At 42.5% G+C, this 22,267-nt stretch overlaps 1 protein-coding gene across 3 annotated transcripts in view; it reads right to left on the bottom strand.

Annotated features, from left to right (window-relative positions):
• LOC138148236 (myelin-oligodendrocyte glycoprotein-like) overlaps positions 1 to 22,267 on the bottom strand; it is a 111,010-nt gene that overhangs the window by 962 nt on the left and 87,781 nt on the right. For 2 of the 3 annotated variants that reach the window (XM_069070792.1, XM_069070790.1), the window contains 4 exons: positions 18,530 to 18,874; positions 9,926 to 10,279; positions 6,227 to 6,343; positions 1 to 4,169 (listed from right to left, as the gene is read on the bottom strand). The exon at positions 1 to 4,169 is cut by the window's left edge and continues 962 nt beyond it. In XM_069070792.1, the coding sequence (XP_068926893.1) occupies positions 4,147 to 4,169; positions 6,227 to 6,343; positions 9,926 to 10,279; positions 18,530 to 18,874 (839 nt within the window). In that variant the 3' untranslated portion in view covers positions 1 to 4,146. The remainder of the gene's footprint in view (positions 4,170 to 6,226; positions 6,344 to 9,925; positions 10,280 to 18,529; positions 18,875 to 22,267) is intronic. The other variant, XM_069070791.1, reaches the window with a different exon arrangement.

Genomic DNA, 22,267 nt, shown 5'->3' with positions numbered 1-22,267 from the left:
GAACCTTGCTGTTGGTTCAGAGCTCCTGAGACTGTTCTGCAGACAGAGGATGAATTAATGAAGACACTGGCAATGTATCTTGTGGCCTTGCTAAGCTTTGTCTCCCTGGGAACAAAGATTGCTGAGAACTTGCCTCGGGTCAAGATGAAGAAAAGACCTCTCTTTGGGTATTAAATGCTGTGCTTAAGCTTGTTGTAACTCTGGGGTAGATTCAATTGTGATCCAAGGGTGAGGAATTTTTGACTTTTTTGTGCTCTGTGATTGAACAAATGAATGTACTTTACTTATAATTGGAAACTAATCTCCATTTGAGAAGAGGGGCTTTGTCATGGACTAAATGAATGTACAGCCTAGGGGTGGAGTAGTATTTAGAAGAGGGACTTTGTGATTGATTAAATAAATGTAATGTCCAGGGGTGGGGTAGTACTTGGAGATTATTGAATTATACTTGGTAAATGCTGTATTTTGAATGATGCTATATTTTTATTTTCTCTGTTCTTAATTTTTCACTGAATAAAATGGAGAGCACCTATGCTGGTATTTTGAACCTTGGGAAGTTGCCTTTGCTCGGCATTACAATTGTATATGGTAACTGTGGGAATCAGTACATGATAGCTCTGCTAGTACAAGACAGTCCTGTTCATACAAAGGAAATTCTATAGAAGTCAATCTGCGGGGCGGCCAGGTGGCTCAGCGAGTAAGAGCACCGGCTCCAGTGTCAGGATGACCTGGATCAAATCCGGGCTCAGATACTCAGCACCACACCCAGAAATAATAACTGGCCATGTAACCTTGAGCAAGTTACTTAACCCCAATTGCTTTAAAAAAAAAAAAGAAGTCAATCTGCTCTTGTGACAATGAGAGATAGTTTGCCTCGTTGGGGCTCACTCATGAGTTATTGCTAGAGGTAGAGTCATAAGTCCTTCATCATTGCCCCTCAAACAAATGGGACCCAAAATCTTTTGGGGTAAGGGATGAAGGTCTTGGTTTCTGAAACTGCTTCCTGCAAAGATTGGATGTAGAGATGTCCCTGACTCTCAGGGTCCCTTTCAAGGGATGGGTTCTTTAGCTGGTGTTTGGAACCTACCTGATGCCAGGTGCAATAGGTCATGATCTCAGACAGATGTTGGTACCGAGTCTAAGTGATAATATGGAATTGGGTAGCCCAGAGTCTCAAGGAGATGAATCTGGCAAGGAGGTTAAAAAACAAACAAAGGCCAAAAAAGAATAGAAGGAAAATGACTAGAAGTGGGGTAAATAGGAGTGGATATTGAGGTCTTAACTTTCAAATCCAGCTACATGATTTTCCTTTCTTCTTAAAATACAGTTAAACTTCCTAACATCCTCTGAACATATTTAAGCCATCTGAAGCTGACACAAAGGTATCTAGGTACAGGAGGGACGTGTATGTCTCCCATTTGTCCCCAAACCTTCTTACCTACCTTCCATATTTTCAATCAAGCCTTTATCTTTCCAAATCTTTCAAACCTGTTACTCAGACTACTCAAATTTCCTTTCAATTTCAATAATAGCACAAGATAGCTCATAAATTATTACTCTTCACTAACATAACTGTACTGCCTTAAACAAAACAAAAGAGATTCCTGCCCTTAACTTCACAACTTATACTTTAGGAATTGAGTCTTATACATAAGATAAGTTCAAGCACTAATTTAAACTCTTGCTTAGACCATACAATTATTACAAATTCAGATCAAAACAGCAAGATCTCACATACTTGTATTGTGATCATATCTTTTACTGACCACTTGCCCTGATTATAGAAATTTGCTATACAAGGAAAAAGCAGGGACATGTGATATACCAAATACCACAGGATAAAATATCCTTAGCTCTATTTGAATTTAGATAAGAGTTTTCCAACCAACCATCCAGCATTAATTCTACCTCATAACAAGACTTAGGAAACTTAGGTGGTAAATATTCCTTTTCAAAGGAATATAGTGGGGAAACTGAACCAGGAGGATCCCATCTTAGATTGAGGCTAAGGTTTTCCTCATGGTTTTTCCCAGAGGCAGATCTCCACCAGTATCAGTACAGCATCACATTCCCTCTGAGTAATTTGTGGCATTTCTCTCAAATGGTAGATCATTGACTATTGATTATTAATGGATTATTATGATCTGCCTGAAAACTATACAGTCTTAAGAGCCTTTTACTTTAAACAGCAAGTGTCTCCAATCACAGCTGAGGGACAGATATGATTATTTTTATTTTAATGGAGTTGCAAAAAGCTATAAAAATTGGCCAGAATTTATATACATAAAAGATTTCACTTAGCATCTCATTCTCAGATTCAGATTTGTCCTGATGTAAAAGCCAATTATTAGAAATAATTTCTAGCTACTGTACAGAAATTTGCAAATTCTCAGCAAACCAAGTTCATTGTTTAGGAGTTCCTTAACCCAAACAAGCTCTTTTCCCCAGGGCTGATGACCTTGTTCACACAGATGGTTTCCAGGGACCTAGCAAGTTTACAAATTAAGGAAAGTTGACAAGAACCCCAGAGAAGGGACTTTGTGTCTATCCAATGATATTTTCCCTCTGGACTGAGGTAAACCACATACTTTCTGGAACTAATGCAAAAGCTTAACAGGTTGAAACAATATTGTGCATTTGAAACTTGAAACAAACTCATTACAGATTAGGTGACTTCAATCTTGTTGAATGCATTTCCAAATTACCTTGCACAGAAAAATAAATTCTGAATTATCTTAAAAATCAAATTTGGAGAGACATATTTCACTTAAAATGAGACCAGGATGATTTCAATTACCTTTTGGTTGTATCCTGGTACAGAAGAACTTTTCTCTTTAGGTGAGGTAGGAAATGGTTAAGTGCTAGTTCTGTTGCAAAGAGCAAGCCTTGAAACTTTTCACTGACACAGCTTCCAAGTTTGCTTCTCTCTAAAACAACTCCAAAAGACTTGTGATGGAAAATTCCATTCACATCCAGAGAAAGAAATATGGACTCTGAATGCAGATTGAAGTATACTGTTTTCTCTTTTTTGTTTTGTTTTGTTTTTTCTTTCTCATGGTTCTTCCCATTCATTCTAGTTCTTCTATACAATATGACTGATATGAAAATATGTTTAATAAGAATGTATATGTAGAACCTATATAAGATTTCATGCCATTTTGCAGGGGTTGGAGGAGAGGAAGGCAAAGAAAATTTAAAACGTATGGAAGTGAATGTTGAAAACTAAAAATAAATAAATTAATTAAAAATCCCCAAATATCTAAAAAAAAGAGAGACCTATTGTCTAACACCTAGAGATTGCCATGGCCATGGAGTGCTCCTTACTTACTCAGATATATCATAGGTACTTAATGAATATTACTTGACTGATTTTGAAAGGCAAAGACCCAATGGGGAACCTCTGAAGAGGTATTTCAGATGAACCTTGGATCTGTACTGAGTGACTTTGTGGATGGGTCCAGATGTCCTGGCCAGTCTAGCATGGCCGTCTGTATTCCTTCAGTTCTGAGGTGGCCATTTTCTCTTGGGAGCAGGGTCCTTCTGAAGAAATCTTGCTCTTGGCAACTCTTAACCAAATTAAAAATTCTGAAATTCTGCAGACATTTAGTCAAAGATGTGCTTAAGAGGGGCAGCCAGGTAGCACAGCGAGTAAGAGCACTGGCTCCAGTGTTGAGAAGACCTAGAGTTCGAATCCTGGGCTCAGACACTTAGCACCCACCCAGAAACACCTGGTCATGTAACCTTGAGCAAGTTACTTAACCCTGATTGCTTTAAAAAAAAAAAAAAGATGTGCTTAAGAAAGAAATGGAAAGGAAGAAGTGGTTAGAGATTCCAGGCTCTCTCTGACTTGTGTAGGCATCTATAAACTGCAAATGACTGTTTTCAGTGATGGGTTTGGCTGGGGTGGGGCTGTGGAGAGAAGGACTGCACTTGCATTATTTCTAGAACTCCCAGGGAAGGAAAGGGGACAAAATAGAAGGGGTTTTTGAATGTGCTGCTCTGTGGTCATGCTGCCCTACCATCCCCTTTCTGGATCACCAAAGGAGAGACAGTCTCTAGCTTCCAGTCCTTGGGAAAGCTGGAAGTACTCAGGAGAGGGAAGGGAATCCCTGCTGGTTCTCGCTGTTCTTCATTCTCCTCCTGGAATTAGACACGTTGAAGTGCTTCTGCTGTCAATGAGACAAAACCAACTGTTTTACAAGGGTTGGAAATATCTTGATAAAGTAAATTTAGTTCCTTTTTAAATGAAAAAAATAAGAAATAAAAAACATTTTAAAGCAATATCATTTGAGATAAATATTTGAAAAAGAATGGAACATTTAAAAAGTAAATATAACTGATTTTTTAAGGGATAAGGGAGTTAGTTGGGATTTCATTGATCTAGGGAATTTTGAAGGAGGAATTTCCATTAGTAATTCTGGTCTCTGCCTCCTCTGCTATCTCTAGCCTTAGACAGCAAGAAGAGGTGAATGACTAGCCCAGGGTCACCCAGTCAGGATGTAAAAAATAACAAAACTGGAAAAGGTCCCATAATAACCAAATTAGAGAGAAGATAAGAATAAATGATATAAACTAATAAAATGTCAAGGAAACATTTAAAATAGAAATAAGTTGTTTTCTAAAAAAAGTTTGAATTGAATTGAAAAGACCAATTCAACTAGACAAATGAAAATATTCCTGGCAGAGGTTGGGCTAGAATGAATGACAACTGAAGGGACAGAACTTCTGGCAACAGGTGACAGGAGACCTGGATTCCAAGTAGGTTCCAACTGCCTTCAGTATGTGACTCCTGGGAGAAGTCCTAACTATGGCCCCTCAGTCTCAGAGACTCAGGTACCAGGGCAGGAGCATGGGCAGGAGGCTGCCTTATTCAGGACAGAGGAACAGGAGGCAGGGAGGCAGTGATGGGAGCAGGGCTGCCAGGAGGCTGGGAAGAGGAGCTGGCACCAGGGACCAGGCTGCTTCAATGAGCAGACAAGGGTGATGCATAAAAAGTGGGAGAGACTCTAAGTTTTAAAGTTTCTGGGCAACTAATCATTTTATTAATGATGGCTAGTGAATAATTAATAAAAGAATGGCTTGTCTTCCTTGGTAAACCAAAGACCCCTCTTGGAGGCATATTGAATTTTATATACCTTGGAAAAGTGAGTGTTTCTGGTTAATAATTAATGAGAGAATGAATACTATAATGAAAAGTGGGCCTCCTCTAATGAGGGACTGGGGGATATGACATTAATTCTGTCACTCATGAACAGAGATTCATCTAGAGCCAGAATACTCCCTGCAATCTATATATACCATAAGATCTTACCCTGCCCTGCCCTCCCCTCCCCAATCACCTCCCAAGCCTGTCTGAGAAGAATATAATGTCCTAGTATTCACCTAGATCAGATTCTCTTTGGGTGAGATCTACCTAGATAAGATGGCCTAGGTGGGGTAAAATTTTGGGCAAGGTCAGTAATGTCATTCAAAGACCTGCTGTATAACCTACAGGAGTTTGTTTCTGAATGAGTAAATAGAGAAAAAAAATCTCAATCTCAATTTATAATCAGTTAATATGAGAGAAATAATGGTTTCTCTCATAAGTGAGACTGAGATGAGAGATAGTTCAACCCATATCTAGAAATCATTGATTAAAATAATTTATTTGACTCAAAATTACTAAATTCTTTGAGTTAGCCTGTGAGTGGGTAGGCCTGGGGAAGGGTCTGGGTAGGGGGTCAAGGTGGCTGAGAGTAAGGAGGATCAGACTAGGCCATCCAGGAATAGACTGGGGCTGGCACCTGAGACCAGGTCCACATTCAAGGATCAAAGGGAGCAGCTCTAGGAACAGACTCCCTGGCAAAGAGCAGCCCCAGCAGTCCCCATCTCTCCACCTAGGCCTGGAAAGCAACCCAGAAACCAGTTCTTGGATTGGGGTGTGTGGAGAAGTACACTGAGGTGAAAACATGGCTAAAAGATTTCTCCCCCAAGAGTCCATCCCTCTGACCCTCAATGGATAATCATCTTTGACACAGTCCATCTTTCACAGGAACTATCCAGGAGTTTCTCTGTCATACCAGTAAAGCCCAGGTCCCTCAGCCAGGGCTAGACCATGTGTTCAGAGCCAAGGGAGGTGCCCTAGCCCAGGAAATCAGGGGACCCTCAGATCCCTCTCAGAGCAAAAATCAGAGCGTCTGGTGAGTAATAGAAGGACTAAAGGTCTAAGGGAAGAGTCTTCTCTTACCTCTGGGTCTCTGTAGTTTTCTTTGGCAGAAGAAATAAATCAGGAAGAGGGAAGCAACGGAGAGCAATAATATACCAAAAATCATAGTAAGTGTCTTCTGAAATCTGTGGAGATTCTCTGAAAATAGACCCCAAAATTTTGGAATCAGATAATGGAAACCTTGGTCCCTGATCCCTGTTGCCTGGATTAGGGGTGGGAGCATAAAACGCATCAGGATTCAGGAAATCCTGGGTAAGGGTAGTAGCTTTGTGCACAGATGATGCAGTCTTCTTCTCTCTCCACCAGTCTCTAAAGATCCCCCAAAACAAACCTTCCTCAGGACTTCAGAGAACAGAATGTAAGAATTGTAAGAGAGTTTAGAGAATCTAGCCCAGCTGCCTCAGTTTACAGAGCAGAAAATGGGAAAGAGAGGCCTTCTGTCCTTTAGCTTTGAAGTCCCAGAGCCAAGACTGAAGTCTGGGTCCTCTGATTCCCAATTCAGGCCTCTTCCCACCACCTCACAGCTATGTCCTTATAGATTCGGGTGGGACCTTAGATCACATCCAGTCCAACTCCATCATTAGACTGAGAGCCAGAGAGCAGAGAGGGGAAGACACTTGGCCAAGGGGTTACAAAAAGGCAATGACAGAGACAGGACTGGGTCTCAGGTCTCCTGATTCCAGAGGATGCTACTCTCTTCTGAAGTCTACTCTGGATTTGGTTCTTACACCCCCATTGAGAAATTCTCTCTGGCTCTTGGCTGAGCAGCCTGGACTCCAGCATCGCTGGGGTCAGCCCTCCACTACATTGTCACACTGGTCCATTGTCCTCTGTGGACCTTGGTTTGACTATCTATAAAAGGAGGAGATTGGGGACAGCAGTATGATACAGGAGAGAAGAAATAGCCCCACCCAGCCTTGGAAAATCAGAAGATCTGGTTGCAAATTTGTGACTCTGTCACTTGGGGCTCATTGCACTTCAACAGGTCAGTGGGTCTCAGTCTCTTCCTCTGTAAACAGAGGAGGGGCCTGGATAACCTCTGAGGTACCTTCCAGAGATGACATTCTTCAATAACAAAAGAATCTCAGGATCTTTTCCCTCTTTGAATAACGTTCCCTCCCCTCAACCTCCTGGGAACTCAGAGTTTCACTATGATCATCAACTTGGACAATAGAGTAGAGGGACGGGCCATGACATTGGACAGTTGTGCTGGGGTCAGATTGTGGAGGTCTCCAAAACAATAGAGAGCCATGGGAGTTTCTTGAGCAGCTGAAGAGACATGATCACAGCTGTATTTTAGGGAGATGAGTCTGGCAGCCTGCGCAAGACAGATTGGTGAAAGGAGCAAATGGAGACCCTCCTTTGAAACAAGAGCGGAAGCTGGATTTGGACAAAGAAGAACTGGTGTTAGATCCCATTTCTGGTTCCTCTAAGGGTAAATACGTCCCTTTACTACTTTGGGTCTGAGTTTCCCAAAATGTGAAATGTGAAATGAGTTTGAATTAGATTATAAATTAGGTCCCGTCCACCTGGAATGCCAGATTGAAATTGCTCTCTTCTATAGAAGGGCAGATTTTCAGTGGGCTAATTATTGTCTGAGCTGTAACCATGGCCAGAGGGACACTCTCTTGAGGCTGGATCATGCCAAAAGCCAGGGTTAAACCTGATCCCCAGTCTAGAAATGTGCCCTCTCTGCCTCAGGACTTTTCCTAAAATGTGTCAGAGGAAGACTGTTCTATCACAGCAAGATTTCCCTACTGAGAGTCTTCTAGGGGTCTTCCCAGACCTGTCGTAGGCCATTGTGGCAGGGAAGGAGCAGGGGAGAGGTCAAACACTGTCGGCCCTTTTATTGAGGAGCTCACAGTCTAGGTGGGGATATAAGTTTAACTGCAGTAAAGACATTTGTGGACCAGATTACACTGTAGGGTCTGCTGGGGGAGGGGGGCACAGAGAGGCAGCTGTCCACCCACTTAGAGATCCCATCTGGACCAGACCTTGTGCCCTAACAATTCCCTCCTCTTCCCACTGCCAGGCCTTTGCTCATGCAGTTCCCTGTGCTAGCCATGCCCTTTCTCCTTCTTTTCCTCTAAAATCCAATGTAATCACCACCGCCTCTAGGAAGCCTTCCCTGATTCCTGTGTCACTAACACCTTCCCCATCAATTTTAACATCTTATTTCATTTTCCACCCTTCTCATGCACTTATCTTATATTACTGGATGTTTCAATTATGCCTCTTGCTTTCTTATCCTCAGCTGCCTTATTCCTAAAAATGAGGAACTTGACAGCAGGGGGGAACCTCCTTTATGTAAACTTTCTATCTCCCTGACTAAAGTATAGGGAGCTCAGGGCAGCTAGGTGGTGCAGTGAATAGAGCTCCCAAGAAGACCTGAGTTCCAATCTGGCCTCAAACACTTAACACTTACTAGCCATGTGACCTTGGGTAATCACTTAACCCCAGTTGTCCTCTCCTCTCCCCTCTAAAAAGCAACCCCCCCCCCAAATAAATTATAGGGAGCTATACATAGTACTTGTTGGATGGAATTAAATAATATGGGATTGAATCTAATACATAATTAAATATATTGGACTAAGTTGCATTGAAATAAATATTTTTGGAAGTTGAATTAAATTATGTTCCAAATGATCTATCACTTCATTATATAGGGAGGCCCAGATTAATTTAATGAAGGCATCTCCAGAAGTAGTTGCATTATTTGAAATCCCACTGAATGTTTTCATTGAGTTGGAACCAAGGACCACATATTACATAATTATGAATTCAATTAGTATGAACTGAAATGTATTAAATTGGGACTGCTGATGATCCAGGTATATGCTTCAATACATTAAGGGCCTTTGGACCCTGTCTGTGCGAGAACAGCTAGAAAGGTTTTTTGTATAGAAGTTGGCACAATGCACTTCAGTGACTTGCCCATAACCAAACAGAGAATAAAAGTCAGAGGCAGCATCTGGACCCAGCTCTTCTTGCCTCCAAGTCCATCCCTCCACTCATTCTGCCACCCTCCCTTTCACTCTGCCATTTACTAATTTCCTTTTGGCAGGTTTAGCATCATATCTCTCCAGCTATATCAAGGCATGAGGTCAGGTCTTCTTCCCTTCTCTTCCCTACAGCCTCACCTAAGACAGGGCTGGGCACAGAGAAGGCATCTAGGAATCATCTTTCACTAGGTTAATGTGGATGGAAGCCATGCAGATGGTTCAGAAAGGCCTCAGACCCTTCATACCCCACTCAGTGCATGACTTTTGAGGGCCAGGTGAGGCCTAGAATCTTTGAAAGAGATTAAATCAGCCCCATTTTTGAGCTCCAGAAGAGACGGCAGGCCTCCATCATACTTTAGTGGGAAATACCAGATCTGAAAGATCCAAGAGACAGAACAGAATTGAAACTGTTAATTAGTTAAGACTCATTTCCCAAAGGGTTTTTTTTTCTCTTTCTTGAAGCCTGTGATTTAACACATGCAGGATCTTAGGATGTGTCAGGGAGAAGAAAATGGCCAGATCTGGAGTGAGAAGAGCCAGGTCTGATTGCCAGCCTAGACATTTCCAAATTGTATGATCTTGTGCCAAGCCCCTGCCCTCTCTGGGTCCCATTTTTCTCCTTTGTTAAATGGAGGTTTTGACTTCATGCTTTTTAATATCACTTCCAACTCTAACTGTCTGTGATTCAGAAGAAACCCATGAACCCAGCAGGGCCTACCTGCCACCTGCAGTTCAACGTGGGCATTATCATAATTGTCAGGTGACTGGACACGGCAAGTGTATGAACCAGAGTCAGAGACCTGGACCTGCCGGATCCTCAGGGTCATCTTCCCCTCGGCCATGTCCTGTTTCAGCAGCTCCAGCCTCCTCTGGAACTCAGCACCCTGGGATTCCTCCGGCTTCTCCCCACTGGGGTACCCTAACACGAGGGTCTGGTTTCTGAACCACTTCACAATCATGTTCCGAGCATCCAGCTTAGGGGAGAGTTCACAGGAGAGTGTGATGTCTTCCCCCTGCTTTGCTTGAATGAGCTGAGCAGGAGCAATCACTGAGAATGTTCCTTTCTTGTGTTCTAGGGACAGAACAGAAGACAATCAGAGGACAATGTTTGCCCAGGATTAAGAGTTTGTTTGTATGATTGGGGGCCCCAGAAGATGCAGCTCTGACTTCTGGATCAGCTGCTGCTGCTGCTGCTCTGCTGTGGCCCCACTTTTGTGCAAATCCCTTTCCTTCCTGTGATCCCCTTGGAGATAAGACATTCTCTCTCCTGACTGCTTCCTATGGTCAGAAAGGAGGGAAGCTTTTTGGATGCTGGAAGGTTAGGGGTGGGGACAGGAAGGCAACAGATGCCATCAATGACCTTGAGGGATGCACTGCATTAGCCTTTGCTCTGCCACTGCCCAAGGGTCACTTAAAAGTGCAGAGGGAGCCCAGGTTCCTGGGTTGGTGTTTGCCTGGCCCTTAGGTGATCATTGGCTGTGCAGATGAGTTAAGAGGAAGGTAGGCCACAGGGTCAGGTGAGAGCTCCATGGGCAGAAGTGGTTCAACTCACTGGGGAGATGTAGAGTCTGGTCACCTGGATAGATGAATAGGTCTGTCTAGTGTCCTTATCTGGATCTCCCCTGGCTAGCATTGCCAAGGGTCTGATCCACTCATTCTTCTCAAGGTGTTATGACAGAAGATGGCTGAATATGCCAGTCCCTGCCAGAAGTATCCAGACTTTAAAAGGATACTCCAAGACTATAAAAAACAGAGAATCTGTGAGAGCTGAGAGACTTGGCTTCTGCACCTGGCCTTGCCCTCACCCTCCTGTGTGACTGCAGGCAAGTCCTTCCCCCTCTTTCAGAATCCTCTTGGTCATTTTCAGCCCTGATGCCCTGGGTCCGTCATCTACCCCCAGGCCCAAACACTCTCCTTTCCTTTCTATATATGACCCTGAGCACTGTAACTGAATCAACACTAACCACTGCCTCTGGGGAAAGTGTGTCAATGGACCGCCCCAGTGTTCCACTCCCTCAACTCCCCAAAGCACAGCTCCCTTCCCTGGTCACCACTCCTCTCTTCCTGTTGTCTCTGATGTTGAAATGGAAGCTCCCTAAGGGCAGGGACTACTTTACTTTTGTGTTTGTGCATCCAGTGCTTGGCATATCCTCTACACTTACTAGCTATGCAATTGTCTAATTAAGTGCATCCATACCGCTTGTTCATTCATTCTCTAGGTTTCAATTTCTTCCTCTGTAGAATGAAGGAGATTGACAGTGTCCTCTAAGGTTCACACTAGTTTTTATTCTGTGGATGATTTCATAATTACTAAACTCTCAACTGTAGTGTACATCTATACTTTGTTTTCCCCCCGCTTTATCTAAGTATTTAAATTTTTCCAATTACACGTAAAGATACTTTTCAACATTGACTTTTATAAAATATTGCTTTCCAAATTTTTCTCCCTCCCCAAGATGTGAGACAGTGTGATATAGGCCATCCATGTATAATCAATTTAAACCTATATCCACATTAATCATGTTACGAAAGAAGAACCAGGTTAAATAGTAAAAACCATGGGAAAGAAAATGCTTCAATCTGCATTCAGACCCCATAGTTCTTTCTCTGGATGTGGATAGCATTTTGCATCATGCGTCTTTTGGAGTGGTCTCAGATCCTTGCATTGCTGGGAAGAGCTAAGTCCACCAAAGTCAGTTACAACACAATGTTCCCATTACTGTACACAATGTTCTCCTCGTTGTACTCACTTCACTCAGTATCAGTTCATGTAAGTCCAGATTTTTCTGAAATCTGCCTGTTCAATATTTCTTATAGAACAGTTGTTTTCCAAGACTTTCATATACCACAACTTGTTCAGCCATTCCTCAATTGATAGGCATCCCCTCAGTTTCCAACTTTTTTGCCACACAAAAAGTGGTGCTATATATATTTTTGTACATGAAGGTACTTTTCCATTTTTAGGATCTCTTTGGGATACAGACCTGGTAGTGATATTGCTGGATCAAATGGTATACACAGTTTTATAGCCCATTGGGCATAATTCCCAAATTACTATCCAGAATGGTTGGATCAGCTTACAATTCTACCAACAGTGCATTAGTATTACAATTTTCCCACATCTCCAACATTTATCACTTTCCTTTTTTGTCATATTAGACAATCTGATGGGTGTGAGGTATATGATAGTAATGGCAATTAAAGATTCCCCTGTATTGGCTTGGTTTTCAAACTGATTGTGTTAAAACCCAGAGCTTGTTAATCCCACCTGTGGGATGGACTTGTTGATGTGAAAAGAGAGTCCTGAACTGGGAGGAGCTGGTGACATAGATTTGGAGAGACACAAGAGAGAGGCAGAAGAACTTTTTGGAAGCAGCACCCACGTGGAGGCAGAGAACGAGACTGAGAAGGATTGCTGGGGTCACTTTGAATCGCCCTGGACTTTTGAGACTTGCCCCCTGAGCTGCCAAGGACTGAGGAGACATGGCTGTTTTGCTGGTACTTTGTCTGTCTGTTTTGATGTTGTTTTGCCAGATTTGTCCACTGGTGAAAGACTGTCCTGTTGAAGAAGTCCTGGAACCTGGCTGTTGGATAAGAAGCCCGGAGACTGTCCTGCAGACAGAGAGTGAATACTGTCCACTGGTGAAGGGCAGTGCTGTTGTTGCAGGGGTCTGGGAACCTTTCTGTTGGTTCAGAAGCCCTGAAGAAGGATTTTCTTGTTGTATGTTTACAGAAATCCTGGGAGAGGGTTTTGCTAATGTTTTCAGGGGTTCTGGGACTGTTCTACAGACAGAGGATGAATTAATGAAGGGACTGGCAATGTATCTTATGGCCTTGCTAAGCCTTGTCTCCCCAGGAACTAAGATTGCTGAGAACTTGCCTCTGTGTCAAGATGAAGAAAAGACCTCCATTTGGGTATTAAGTGCTGTGCTTAAACTTGATGTAACTCTGGGGTAGATTCAATTGTGATCCAGGGGTGGGGAACTTTTGACCTTTTTGTGTTTTATGGTTGAGCAAATGAATGTACTTTACTTAGATTGGAAACTAATCTCCATTTGAGAAGAGGGGCTTTGTGGTGAACTAAATGAAGGTATAGCCTAGGGGTGGAGTAGTATTTAGAACAGGGACTTTGTAATTGATTGAATGATTGGAAAGTCCTGGGGTGGGGTAGTACTTGGAGATTATTTAATCGCTTAGTAAATGCTGTATTTTGAATGATGTCATGTTTTGACCTTCTCTGTTCTTGGTTTGTCACTGAATAAAATGGAGAGCACCTATGCTGGTATTCTGAACCTTGGGAAGTTGCCTTTCCTTGGCATTACATTACAAGGTAGTACCTCAGAGTTGTTTTAATTTTCATTTCTCTAATCAATAGTGATTTAGAGCATTTTTCATATGACTATAGGTAGCTTTTGTTTCTTCATCTGAAAACTGCCTGTTCATATCCTTTGACCATTTATCAATTGAGGAATGACTTATATTCTTATAAATTTGTCTCAGTTCTCTATATATTTGAGAAATGAGGCCTTTATCAGAGACACGGGCTATAAATATTGTTCCCCAGATTTCTATTTCCCTTATAATCTTTGTTGCATTGATTTTGTGTAAAAAATTTTAATTTATTGTAATCAAAATTATTCATTTTGTATTTCATAATGTCCTTTCTCTTGTTTGGTCATAAATTCTTCACTTCTCCATATTTGACAGGTAAACTATTCCTTTCTCTCCTAATGTGTTTATAGCATCACTCTTTATGCCAAAATCATGTACCCATTTTGAACTCATCTCGGTATACTGTGTAAGATGTTGATCTATGCTTAGTTTCTGCCATATATATTATTTTCCAGTTTTCCAGCAATTTTTGTCAAATAGTGAGTTCTTATCCCAGAAGCTAGAGTCTTTGGGATTACCAATAGTATATTACCATAGTCATTGATTACTGTATTTTGTGTACCTAATCCATTCCAGCTATCCACCATTCTATTTCATTGCCAGTACCAAATACTTGTGATAATTAAGATTTATAATATAGTTTTAGATCTGGTGTGGCTAGGTTACCTTCTTTTGCATTTTTTTCTTGTTATTGGTATTCTTAACATTTTGTTCTTCCAGATGAATTTTGTCTCTTTTTCTAGCTCTATAAAATGAGTTTTTGGTAGTTTGATTGGTATGGCACTGAATAAGTAATTTATCAATTGATATTTTTCCAAGTGTTTAGATCTGACTTTATTTGTGGGAAAAGTGTTTTGTAATTGTGTTCATATAGTTCCTGAGTTTGTCTTGGCAAGTAGACTCCCTTTATTTTATATTGTCTATAGTTATTTTAAGCAAAATTTTTCTATCACTTGTTGCTGGACTTTGTTAATAATATATACAAATGCCGCAGTGAGACAGACCTTTCTCCCCAACCTTCTAAGTTCTCTTGGGCCATAAATTTTTTTCTCCAAATCCTTTGTTTGGTTAAGTTGCTCCAGAATTAATATTGAGGGGTCATTTTAAAGTAGTTTGGAGGAGAATTTGGAAGAGTTCAGGTGAGTCCCTGCATATATTTTACCATTATGCCTCTTCTTTGTTGCTTTTAGATATCTGCTTATAAGACCTCTACCATAGCAAGTCTCCATCATACCTGAGGCTCCAGAAACCATCGTGTTGATTGGCATACCAAGTTATGTCTCTCTGAGTCAGAGGTATGAATGGTGATGGCAATATGAGGGGATGTGAACCAAGGTCTGGGGATTTGGAAGAGCCTGGATGAATGGGATTTGTTCCTTTTTGTGCCCTTTTCCCAAATACCATCACACTGACACCATCAAACCTGCTTGAGCATCAATCTATCTGTAAAATGGAGATTATGATGCTATTATACTTCACACTAGTAGTAGGAAGGAAATGAATATGCTTTGGTGACTAGCCTTCCCACAAACAAGCCCTTCCCTTTCTCAGCTCTGGGCATTCTCTCTGGCTGCTCCCCTGCCTGGGATGTTCCCCCTTCTCCCCTCTGACTACTGACCTCCCTGGCCTCCTTCAAGGCTCAGCAGAAGCCTCCCCTTATACAGCAAGCCTTAGCCGGCCCCTCTTAATTCCAGTGCTTTCCCCTTTTATTTATTTCTTATTCATCCTGTGTGTGCTGTGCTTTGGGGATGTGTACCAGCATGGGGTCTCCCCCATTAGACTGTAAGCAGGCAAAGCCTTTCACAAACTCTTCTTGTATCCCCAGTGCTCATCACAGGGCCTGGCATGTAGTAGGTGCTTATTCAATGTGATTGATTGACTATTTATAAAGCCCTTTGTCAGCATTTAAGCGTTGTAGAGATGGCAGAGACGATGATGATGACGGTGATGATTCTGTTTCCTGTTAGTGGGACACCTTCCTGCTTTCTTTCTCTGTTTACCTGCTCCCCATCCTCTACAGCCCATCTTAGGGCCTACTGCCCATGGAAAGCCTTTCCTGGTCCCTTCCTCTGTAACAATCTGCACTGTTAAACATTACCTAGGACAGAGGGTCATACAAAGTAGGTGGCTAATGTTTGCTCAGTTTAATTGAATAGCGTTTAATTCAGTACTGTTTAATCCACTTAGCATATATTATTGATTATTCTACTTATATGTTAGTCATCTCTTTACTATAGACAAAGCTCCTTGAGGGTAGGGTCCTGGTTCAGTGTAAACATTCTGTCTCCCTCAGCACTAAGCCCAGGGCCATGTAAACAGTAAGTGGTTAATAAATAACAAAAATAAGAAAAAGCTCACATGTGTATAGTGCCTTTTAGGGGATCTGAGAGGTTCAGTGGTTAGAGCCCTGGGCCTGGAGTCAGGAAGACCTGAATTCAAATTCTGCCTCAGACACTTCCTAGCCTGGGCAAGTCAATTAACTTTGTCTGCCTCATCTTTCCTCACCTGTCAAATGAACTGGAAAAGAAAATGGCAAACCATTCCAGGATCTCTGCCAAGAAAACCCCAAACGTGGACACAGAGTCAGACAGGGCTGGAAAAATAGAACATCGACAGGATGGTGTTTTATGTGTGCAACACACTACAAATATTGTTTTGTTTGATCCTCACAACAGCCCTGGGGAGTAAAAGCTCCTGATGTCGTCATTTTACAGATGATAAAACTGAGGCAGACTGAGGTTTAGTGACTTGCCCCCAATGAAACACCGACTAAGTGTCTGAGTCTGGATGAGAATTCAGGGCTTCCTAACTCTAGTTCTTTTAATTCAATTAACCATAATCGGAACAATTATTCAGAAACTCATTATATAGTGTCCTATATTTTGTTTTATATAGATAAATCTTTTTTTAGGTATTTGTGTTAAGTGACTTGTCCAAGGTCACTCAGGTAGTAAGTTTCTGAGGCCAGATTTAAACTCAGGTCCTCCTGACTCAAGGGTCAGTGCTCTATCCACTGAACCATCTAGCTGCCCTGTTTGTATATCATCTTGTGCCTCTCCACTCATTCTCCCATAGACTATAAATCCTTTAGGAGCAAAAATCATGGTGCCTTCTTTTGTCTCCCCAACAATACTGGGCTGGACGCAGAGGAGTCACTTAGTAAATATTTGGGGTAGGACTGAGGGGCACAAAATGTGGGCAGGTCAGAGAGAAGTCCTTAGCCCCTCCAGACCCTCCTCAGTCCATGGACTTGGGTGTCAGTCCAGGCCTTTTACCCCAGTTCTCTGAGGCCAGGCCAGAGAACAGGTCCCCCCACCTGTCAGTGGGAAACCCCAGACCTGAAAATGATCTCCCTGTGGGGACAGCTCCACATGGTTTAGAAAGCTCAGAGGGACCTGGGCTTTCTTCAAAGAGGGGCATCCAGCTTTCTTTGTGCTCTTTCTTTTGCTGAAGAGAAAATGGGTTGAGAAAGGCCCTGCAAGGCTGAGGTTAAACAGGCAATAATGGTTATTAATGATAGTAAAATGTTCCTGGGTTTCTTGAATCAACAGAACTTTGTTTTTAGGGATTATTTGATTGTCTTCTGAGTCTGTGGGATGGTGTATGACCCTGCACCCTTGGCTGCTCTGAGATTCCTTCCTGCAGCTCCCCGGGGAAGCAGATGAAAGGAAGTCCCTCGTGGCTGCCCAGAGACTCAAAGGGAATGCTCTGAACTGGGGACAACAGCTGGGTTCAAAAAAATGCATCTCTGCCTATTGGATAAAGACACAAGTATTTAAGATGGAGACAGGAGGAGGAAGCAGTTTTGCTTTGTACTTGCCCAAATGACCTCACATGGTGGGCCCCATGTAGAAGACTTCAGGGGCCTGAGCCAGGGAGAAGACATTCTGTGTTTGCTTACCACTTGGGTGAGATGAGCCACTTTTTATTGGCTGCAAAGCTAGAACAGGCTTTGCCTTGAAAAGAACTAGACTAGGATTCATTCTTTGTCTCTGTCTCTATCTCCCAGTCATTCTGTCTTTCTCTCTGTCTCTACCTCTCTGTCTCTGTCACTCTCTGTGTCTTCCTCCCTTTCCCTCTCCTTCCAGCTGTGTCTATGTGAGGTGAAAGACCTATTCACCCACAGGGCACAAATATCATGAGCTGAGCTAGGTAGGGAAGAATGTCTTTTCTTTCCCTTCCCAGGCTAGGCCCTGGTTCCCTCCAGAAACAGGCTTAGGGTGGGGGTAGGAGCTATTTTTCACTTCTAGGCACAGGGTGGCAATTCTCCACCCCACCAAGCCCAAGCCATGGAGATTGTGGAGGAAGAATCAAGGCCAAATGTTGCTGCCAGCCCAGAAGAAAGGCCCTGAGAAGCCAGGATGCCTGGGACTTGAGTCCAAAGGGGCTTTGGGCTTGGAACTTGGTGGGACTATACTATGTGGGAACTGGGCTAAGCTACAAACCTGAACCCCTTTCACCCCCCAACTCTCCAGAGATTGAAATTTCCCTTGTATGGGAAGGACAATGTCCTCAGGTGCCATGAAAAATGTTGCTTGTACCTTTGATCTCATGACACCGTACAACTAACTATTACTGTAGAAAAACTAATCTATTAAGTGGTTACATGGAAGAAGGGGACAGAAGAGTCTCTAAAACTGGGGGGATATCACTGGGGGTGCTTGAGTCAAGGACAGAGAGGCTGGATACCCCAAACTCCATTAGATGTAGCAGAGGCCCCTGAGGGGATGAGAGATAAGAGAGCTGGCCTTTAGTCAGTGGGGGCCTGGGTGTTCTCTGGGTCAGAAATAGTAACCCAGAAAGGAGTTGTGGAACTCCAATGAGAAAATATATGGAGAGGACCTTGGACTCTCTAAAGATCTGTGCCAATGCCAATGTCTGGAGGTCCCTTCCAGCTCTAGAGAAAACCCACAACCCAGGTAGGACCTACCTGCTACCTGAAGGTCAAAGCTGGTTTCGTTGTAAAAGGGGCCTTTCTGGAAATAACATGTGTACTGGCCGGTGTCAGAGAGCTGGACTTGATAGATGATCACGGTCACCTTCCCCTCAGCCATGTCTGCTCTCAGCATCTCTGTCCTCCCCTGGAATGCAGGGGCCTGTACTTCCTTCAGCTCCTTCCCCATGTGGCACAAGTGCACAACCCGAGAGCCTTTGACCCACTTCACAGTCATTTCCTGGGCATCCATCTTAGGGGAGAGGTGACAGGGAAGCTGGACGTCTTCTCCCACACAGGCCAGGACAGGCTGGACCAGAGGGCCAGATACTGTGAATGTTCCTGTGTAAAGAACCAGGGACACAACAGCAGAGAATCAGAGAACACTGGGGTAGAGGAGTGAATGTGGCCTTCAGAGCAGGGGTCAGGGCAGCTGGATGTCTTCCCCTTCCCAGGCCAGGACGGGCTGGACCAGAGGGCCACATACTATGAATGTTCCTGTGTGGAGAACCAGGGACACAACAGCAGAGAATCAGAGGACATTAGGGTGGAGGAGTGAATGTGGCCTTCAGAGCAGGGGTCAGGGCAGCCCAGGACCTTGGAGCTCTGTGTTCTTTGTAATATATTGTTATAATATTTTAGCTAGTATTTTATTTAGAATTTTTCATTATTGAAATTGGTGCATAACTCTCTTTCTCTGCATTTACTCTTCCTGGTGTAGGTATCATTATCATACTTGTTTCATTAAAGGAGTTTGGTAGGATCCCTTCTTTGTCTACTATTTCGAATAACTTATTTAATATTGGAATTGATCTTTCAATGTTTGATAGAATTTACCTTTAAATTGGTCTGGTTTTGGTGCTTTTTTCTTAGGAAGCTCATTTTTGGCTTGTTCATTTTTTCCCCTCTAAAATAGGTCTATTTATATATTTTCTTTCCTTTTCTGCTAATCTAGGCAATTTATATCTTTTTAAATATTCTTCTATTTCACTTAAAATGTTAAATTTATGGTGGGCAGAGCCAAGATGGTGGAGTAGAAACAGGACTTCCCCATGGCTCTCGCTTCTACCTTTTCCAAAGTAAAAAATGACTCTAAACAAACTTGAGAGCTACAGAACCCACAAGGTGACAGAGAGAAACTAACCTCCCACTGAAGACAGCTCAGCAGGCCAGCAGGAAGAGGCCTTCACAGTGTGCTGGGAGTCAAGCTCAGCCCCACATGTGCCTGAGGTTTTAGCTTCAGGGTACCTGACCAACCACAGCTAGAGGGACATTGGGAGAGTAGATCACCAGCAGCTCTGGTGGTTTCCAGAATTATCAACCCATAGATGCCAAAGACAATGTGAGAGGTGAGTGGACTTTGGGAATAGGCAGTCCAGAAGTGGGGTCTGGTCTCTACTGCCCCTGGGGTGGGAAGTGGCTGAGGCGCAGGTGGCCACAGCTGCCTGGCTGCTTTAGACCTCCTGGCCTACAGATTGTAGGGGGAGCAAGTGACCAGTCTGAGGGGTAATTGCTCTTGTTTTAACCTGCTTGGATCTGGATCCCTGTCCTGGGTGGAGGTCCTAGGGTATGTGACCAGTGTGCCAGAGCTAGTGGAGGCTTCTGAGAGGGCACCTAACTAGTATCTCTGGCAGCTGAGAAAACCCCAGAGATTTGGGGAAAAGCTCTCCTCTCTGAAAGCAGAGTTCTATTTTGGCAAAAAGCTCAAGAGTCAAGTGGTTGAGTGGCAACATGAGCAAGTGGGGGAAGTGGGTCAAGCACAGCAGTCTGACTTTGGATTCCTTTTTTGGGGACAAAAAGGATCAAGGCATAGAGCAGGAAGAAGAAAACGAAATCAGAACTCCAACACCTAAAGTTTCCAAGAAAAATATGAACTGGTTACAGGACACAGAGGAGCTTAAGAAGGATTTTGAAAACCAAATAAGAGAAGTGGAGGAAAAATTGGAAAGAGAAATGAGAATGATACAAGAAAATCATGAAAAGAGAGTCAACAACCTGACTGAAGAAAATAACACCTTAAAAAATAGACTAACTCAAATGGGAAAAGAGGGTCAAAAAGCCAATGAGGAGAAGAATGCCTTAAATTTGTCAGATGGAAAAAGAATCTCAAAAGTTCACTGAAGAGAATCATTCCTTCAGAATTAGATTGGAGCAAATGGAAGCTAATGACTTTATGAGAAATCAAGATACTATTAAACAGATTCAAACAAATGAAAAAATAGAAGGCATGTGAAATATCTCAGTGGAAAAACCACTGACCAGGAAAATAGATCCAGGAGAGAAAATTTAAAAATTATTGGACTACCTGAAAGCCATGATCAAAGTAAGAACCTGGAAATCATCCTTCAAGAAATTCTAAAGGAAAATCACCCTGATATTTTAGAACCACAGGGCAAAATAGAGGTTGAAAGAATATACCAATCATCTCTTGAAAAAGATCCCATAAAGAAAACTTCTAGGAATGTTATAGCCTGGTTCTGGAGTTCCCAGATCAAGGTGAAAATATTACAAGCAACTAGGAAGAAACAATTTTAATATTATGGAAACACAATCAGGGTAACACAGGATCTGGCAGCTTCTACACTGAGGGATCACAGGGCTTGGAATATATTCTGGAGGTCAAAGGAGCTGGGATTAAAACCAAGAATCATGTACCCAGCAAAACTGAGTATCATGTTTCAGGGGAAAATAAGGTCATTCAATGAAATAGAGGACTTTAAAACATTCATGATGAAAAAACCAGAGTTGAATACAAAATTTGACATTCAGATACAAGAAGCAAGAGAAACATGAGAAGGTAAACAGGGAAAAGAAATCATAAGGAACTTATCAAAGTTGAACTATTAACATTCCTACATGGAAAAACAATAATTGTAACTTGTGAAAAACTTTTCTCAGTATGAGAATAGTTGAAGGGAATATATATATATATGTATACCTACATATATGTATATATGTATACCTACATATATATGTATACCTACATATATATGTCTAAATAGGAGGGTATATAGGTGTGTGAATATATGTGTGTGTGTGTGTATGTATATGTGTACAGGTACACATAGAGGGCACAGGAACAATTGAATAGGAAGGGATGATACTTAAAAGGTGAAATTGAGAGGTGAGAGAGGAATATAATGAGAGGAGATGGGGAGAGACAGAATGGGGTAAATTATCTCATATAGAAGAGGCAAGCGAAAACTGTTACAATGGAGGGGAAGAACAGGAGGGCAAAAGGGAATGAGTCAACCTTACTATCATTGAATTTGGCTTAGGGAGGGAATAACATACACACGAAATAGGGGTTTCACCATACAGGAGAGTAGGGGGGAAGGGGATGAGAGGGGGGATGATGGAGGGAGGGCAAGTTGGGGGGGGCAGGGAAGTTGGAAGCACTCATTTTTGAAAAGGGACAGGGTCAAAGTAGAGAATAGAACAAGTGGGGGATGGGATAGGATGGAGGGAAATATAGTCAGTCTTTCACAATATATCCACTATGGAAAGGTTTTGCATAGCTACACATGTACAACCTATATTGAATTGCTTATCTTTCCAGTAAGGGTGAGTGAGGAGGGAGGAAGGAAACCAATCTGGAATTCAAAGTTTTTAAATCAAATGTTTAATACACACACACACACACACACACACACACACACATTATTTTTTTTACATACAACTGGGAAATAAGATATACAGGCACTGGGGCATAGAGATCCATCTTTCCCTACTGTA

This window comes from Petaurus breviceps, unplaced genomic scaffold, assembly GCF_028583685.1.
Source record: "Petaurus breviceps papuanus isolate PSGF00001 unplaced genomic scaffold, PetGlider_PUasm1.0 90823, whole genome shotgun sequence".
Classification (NCBI taxonomy): domain Eukaryota; kingdom Metazoa; phylum Chordata; class Mammalia; order Diprotodontia; family Petauridae; genus Petaurus; species Petaurus breviceps.
Note: the sequence above shows the minus strand (reverse complement) of the source record. Positions and strands in the feature narration are given on the sequence as shown.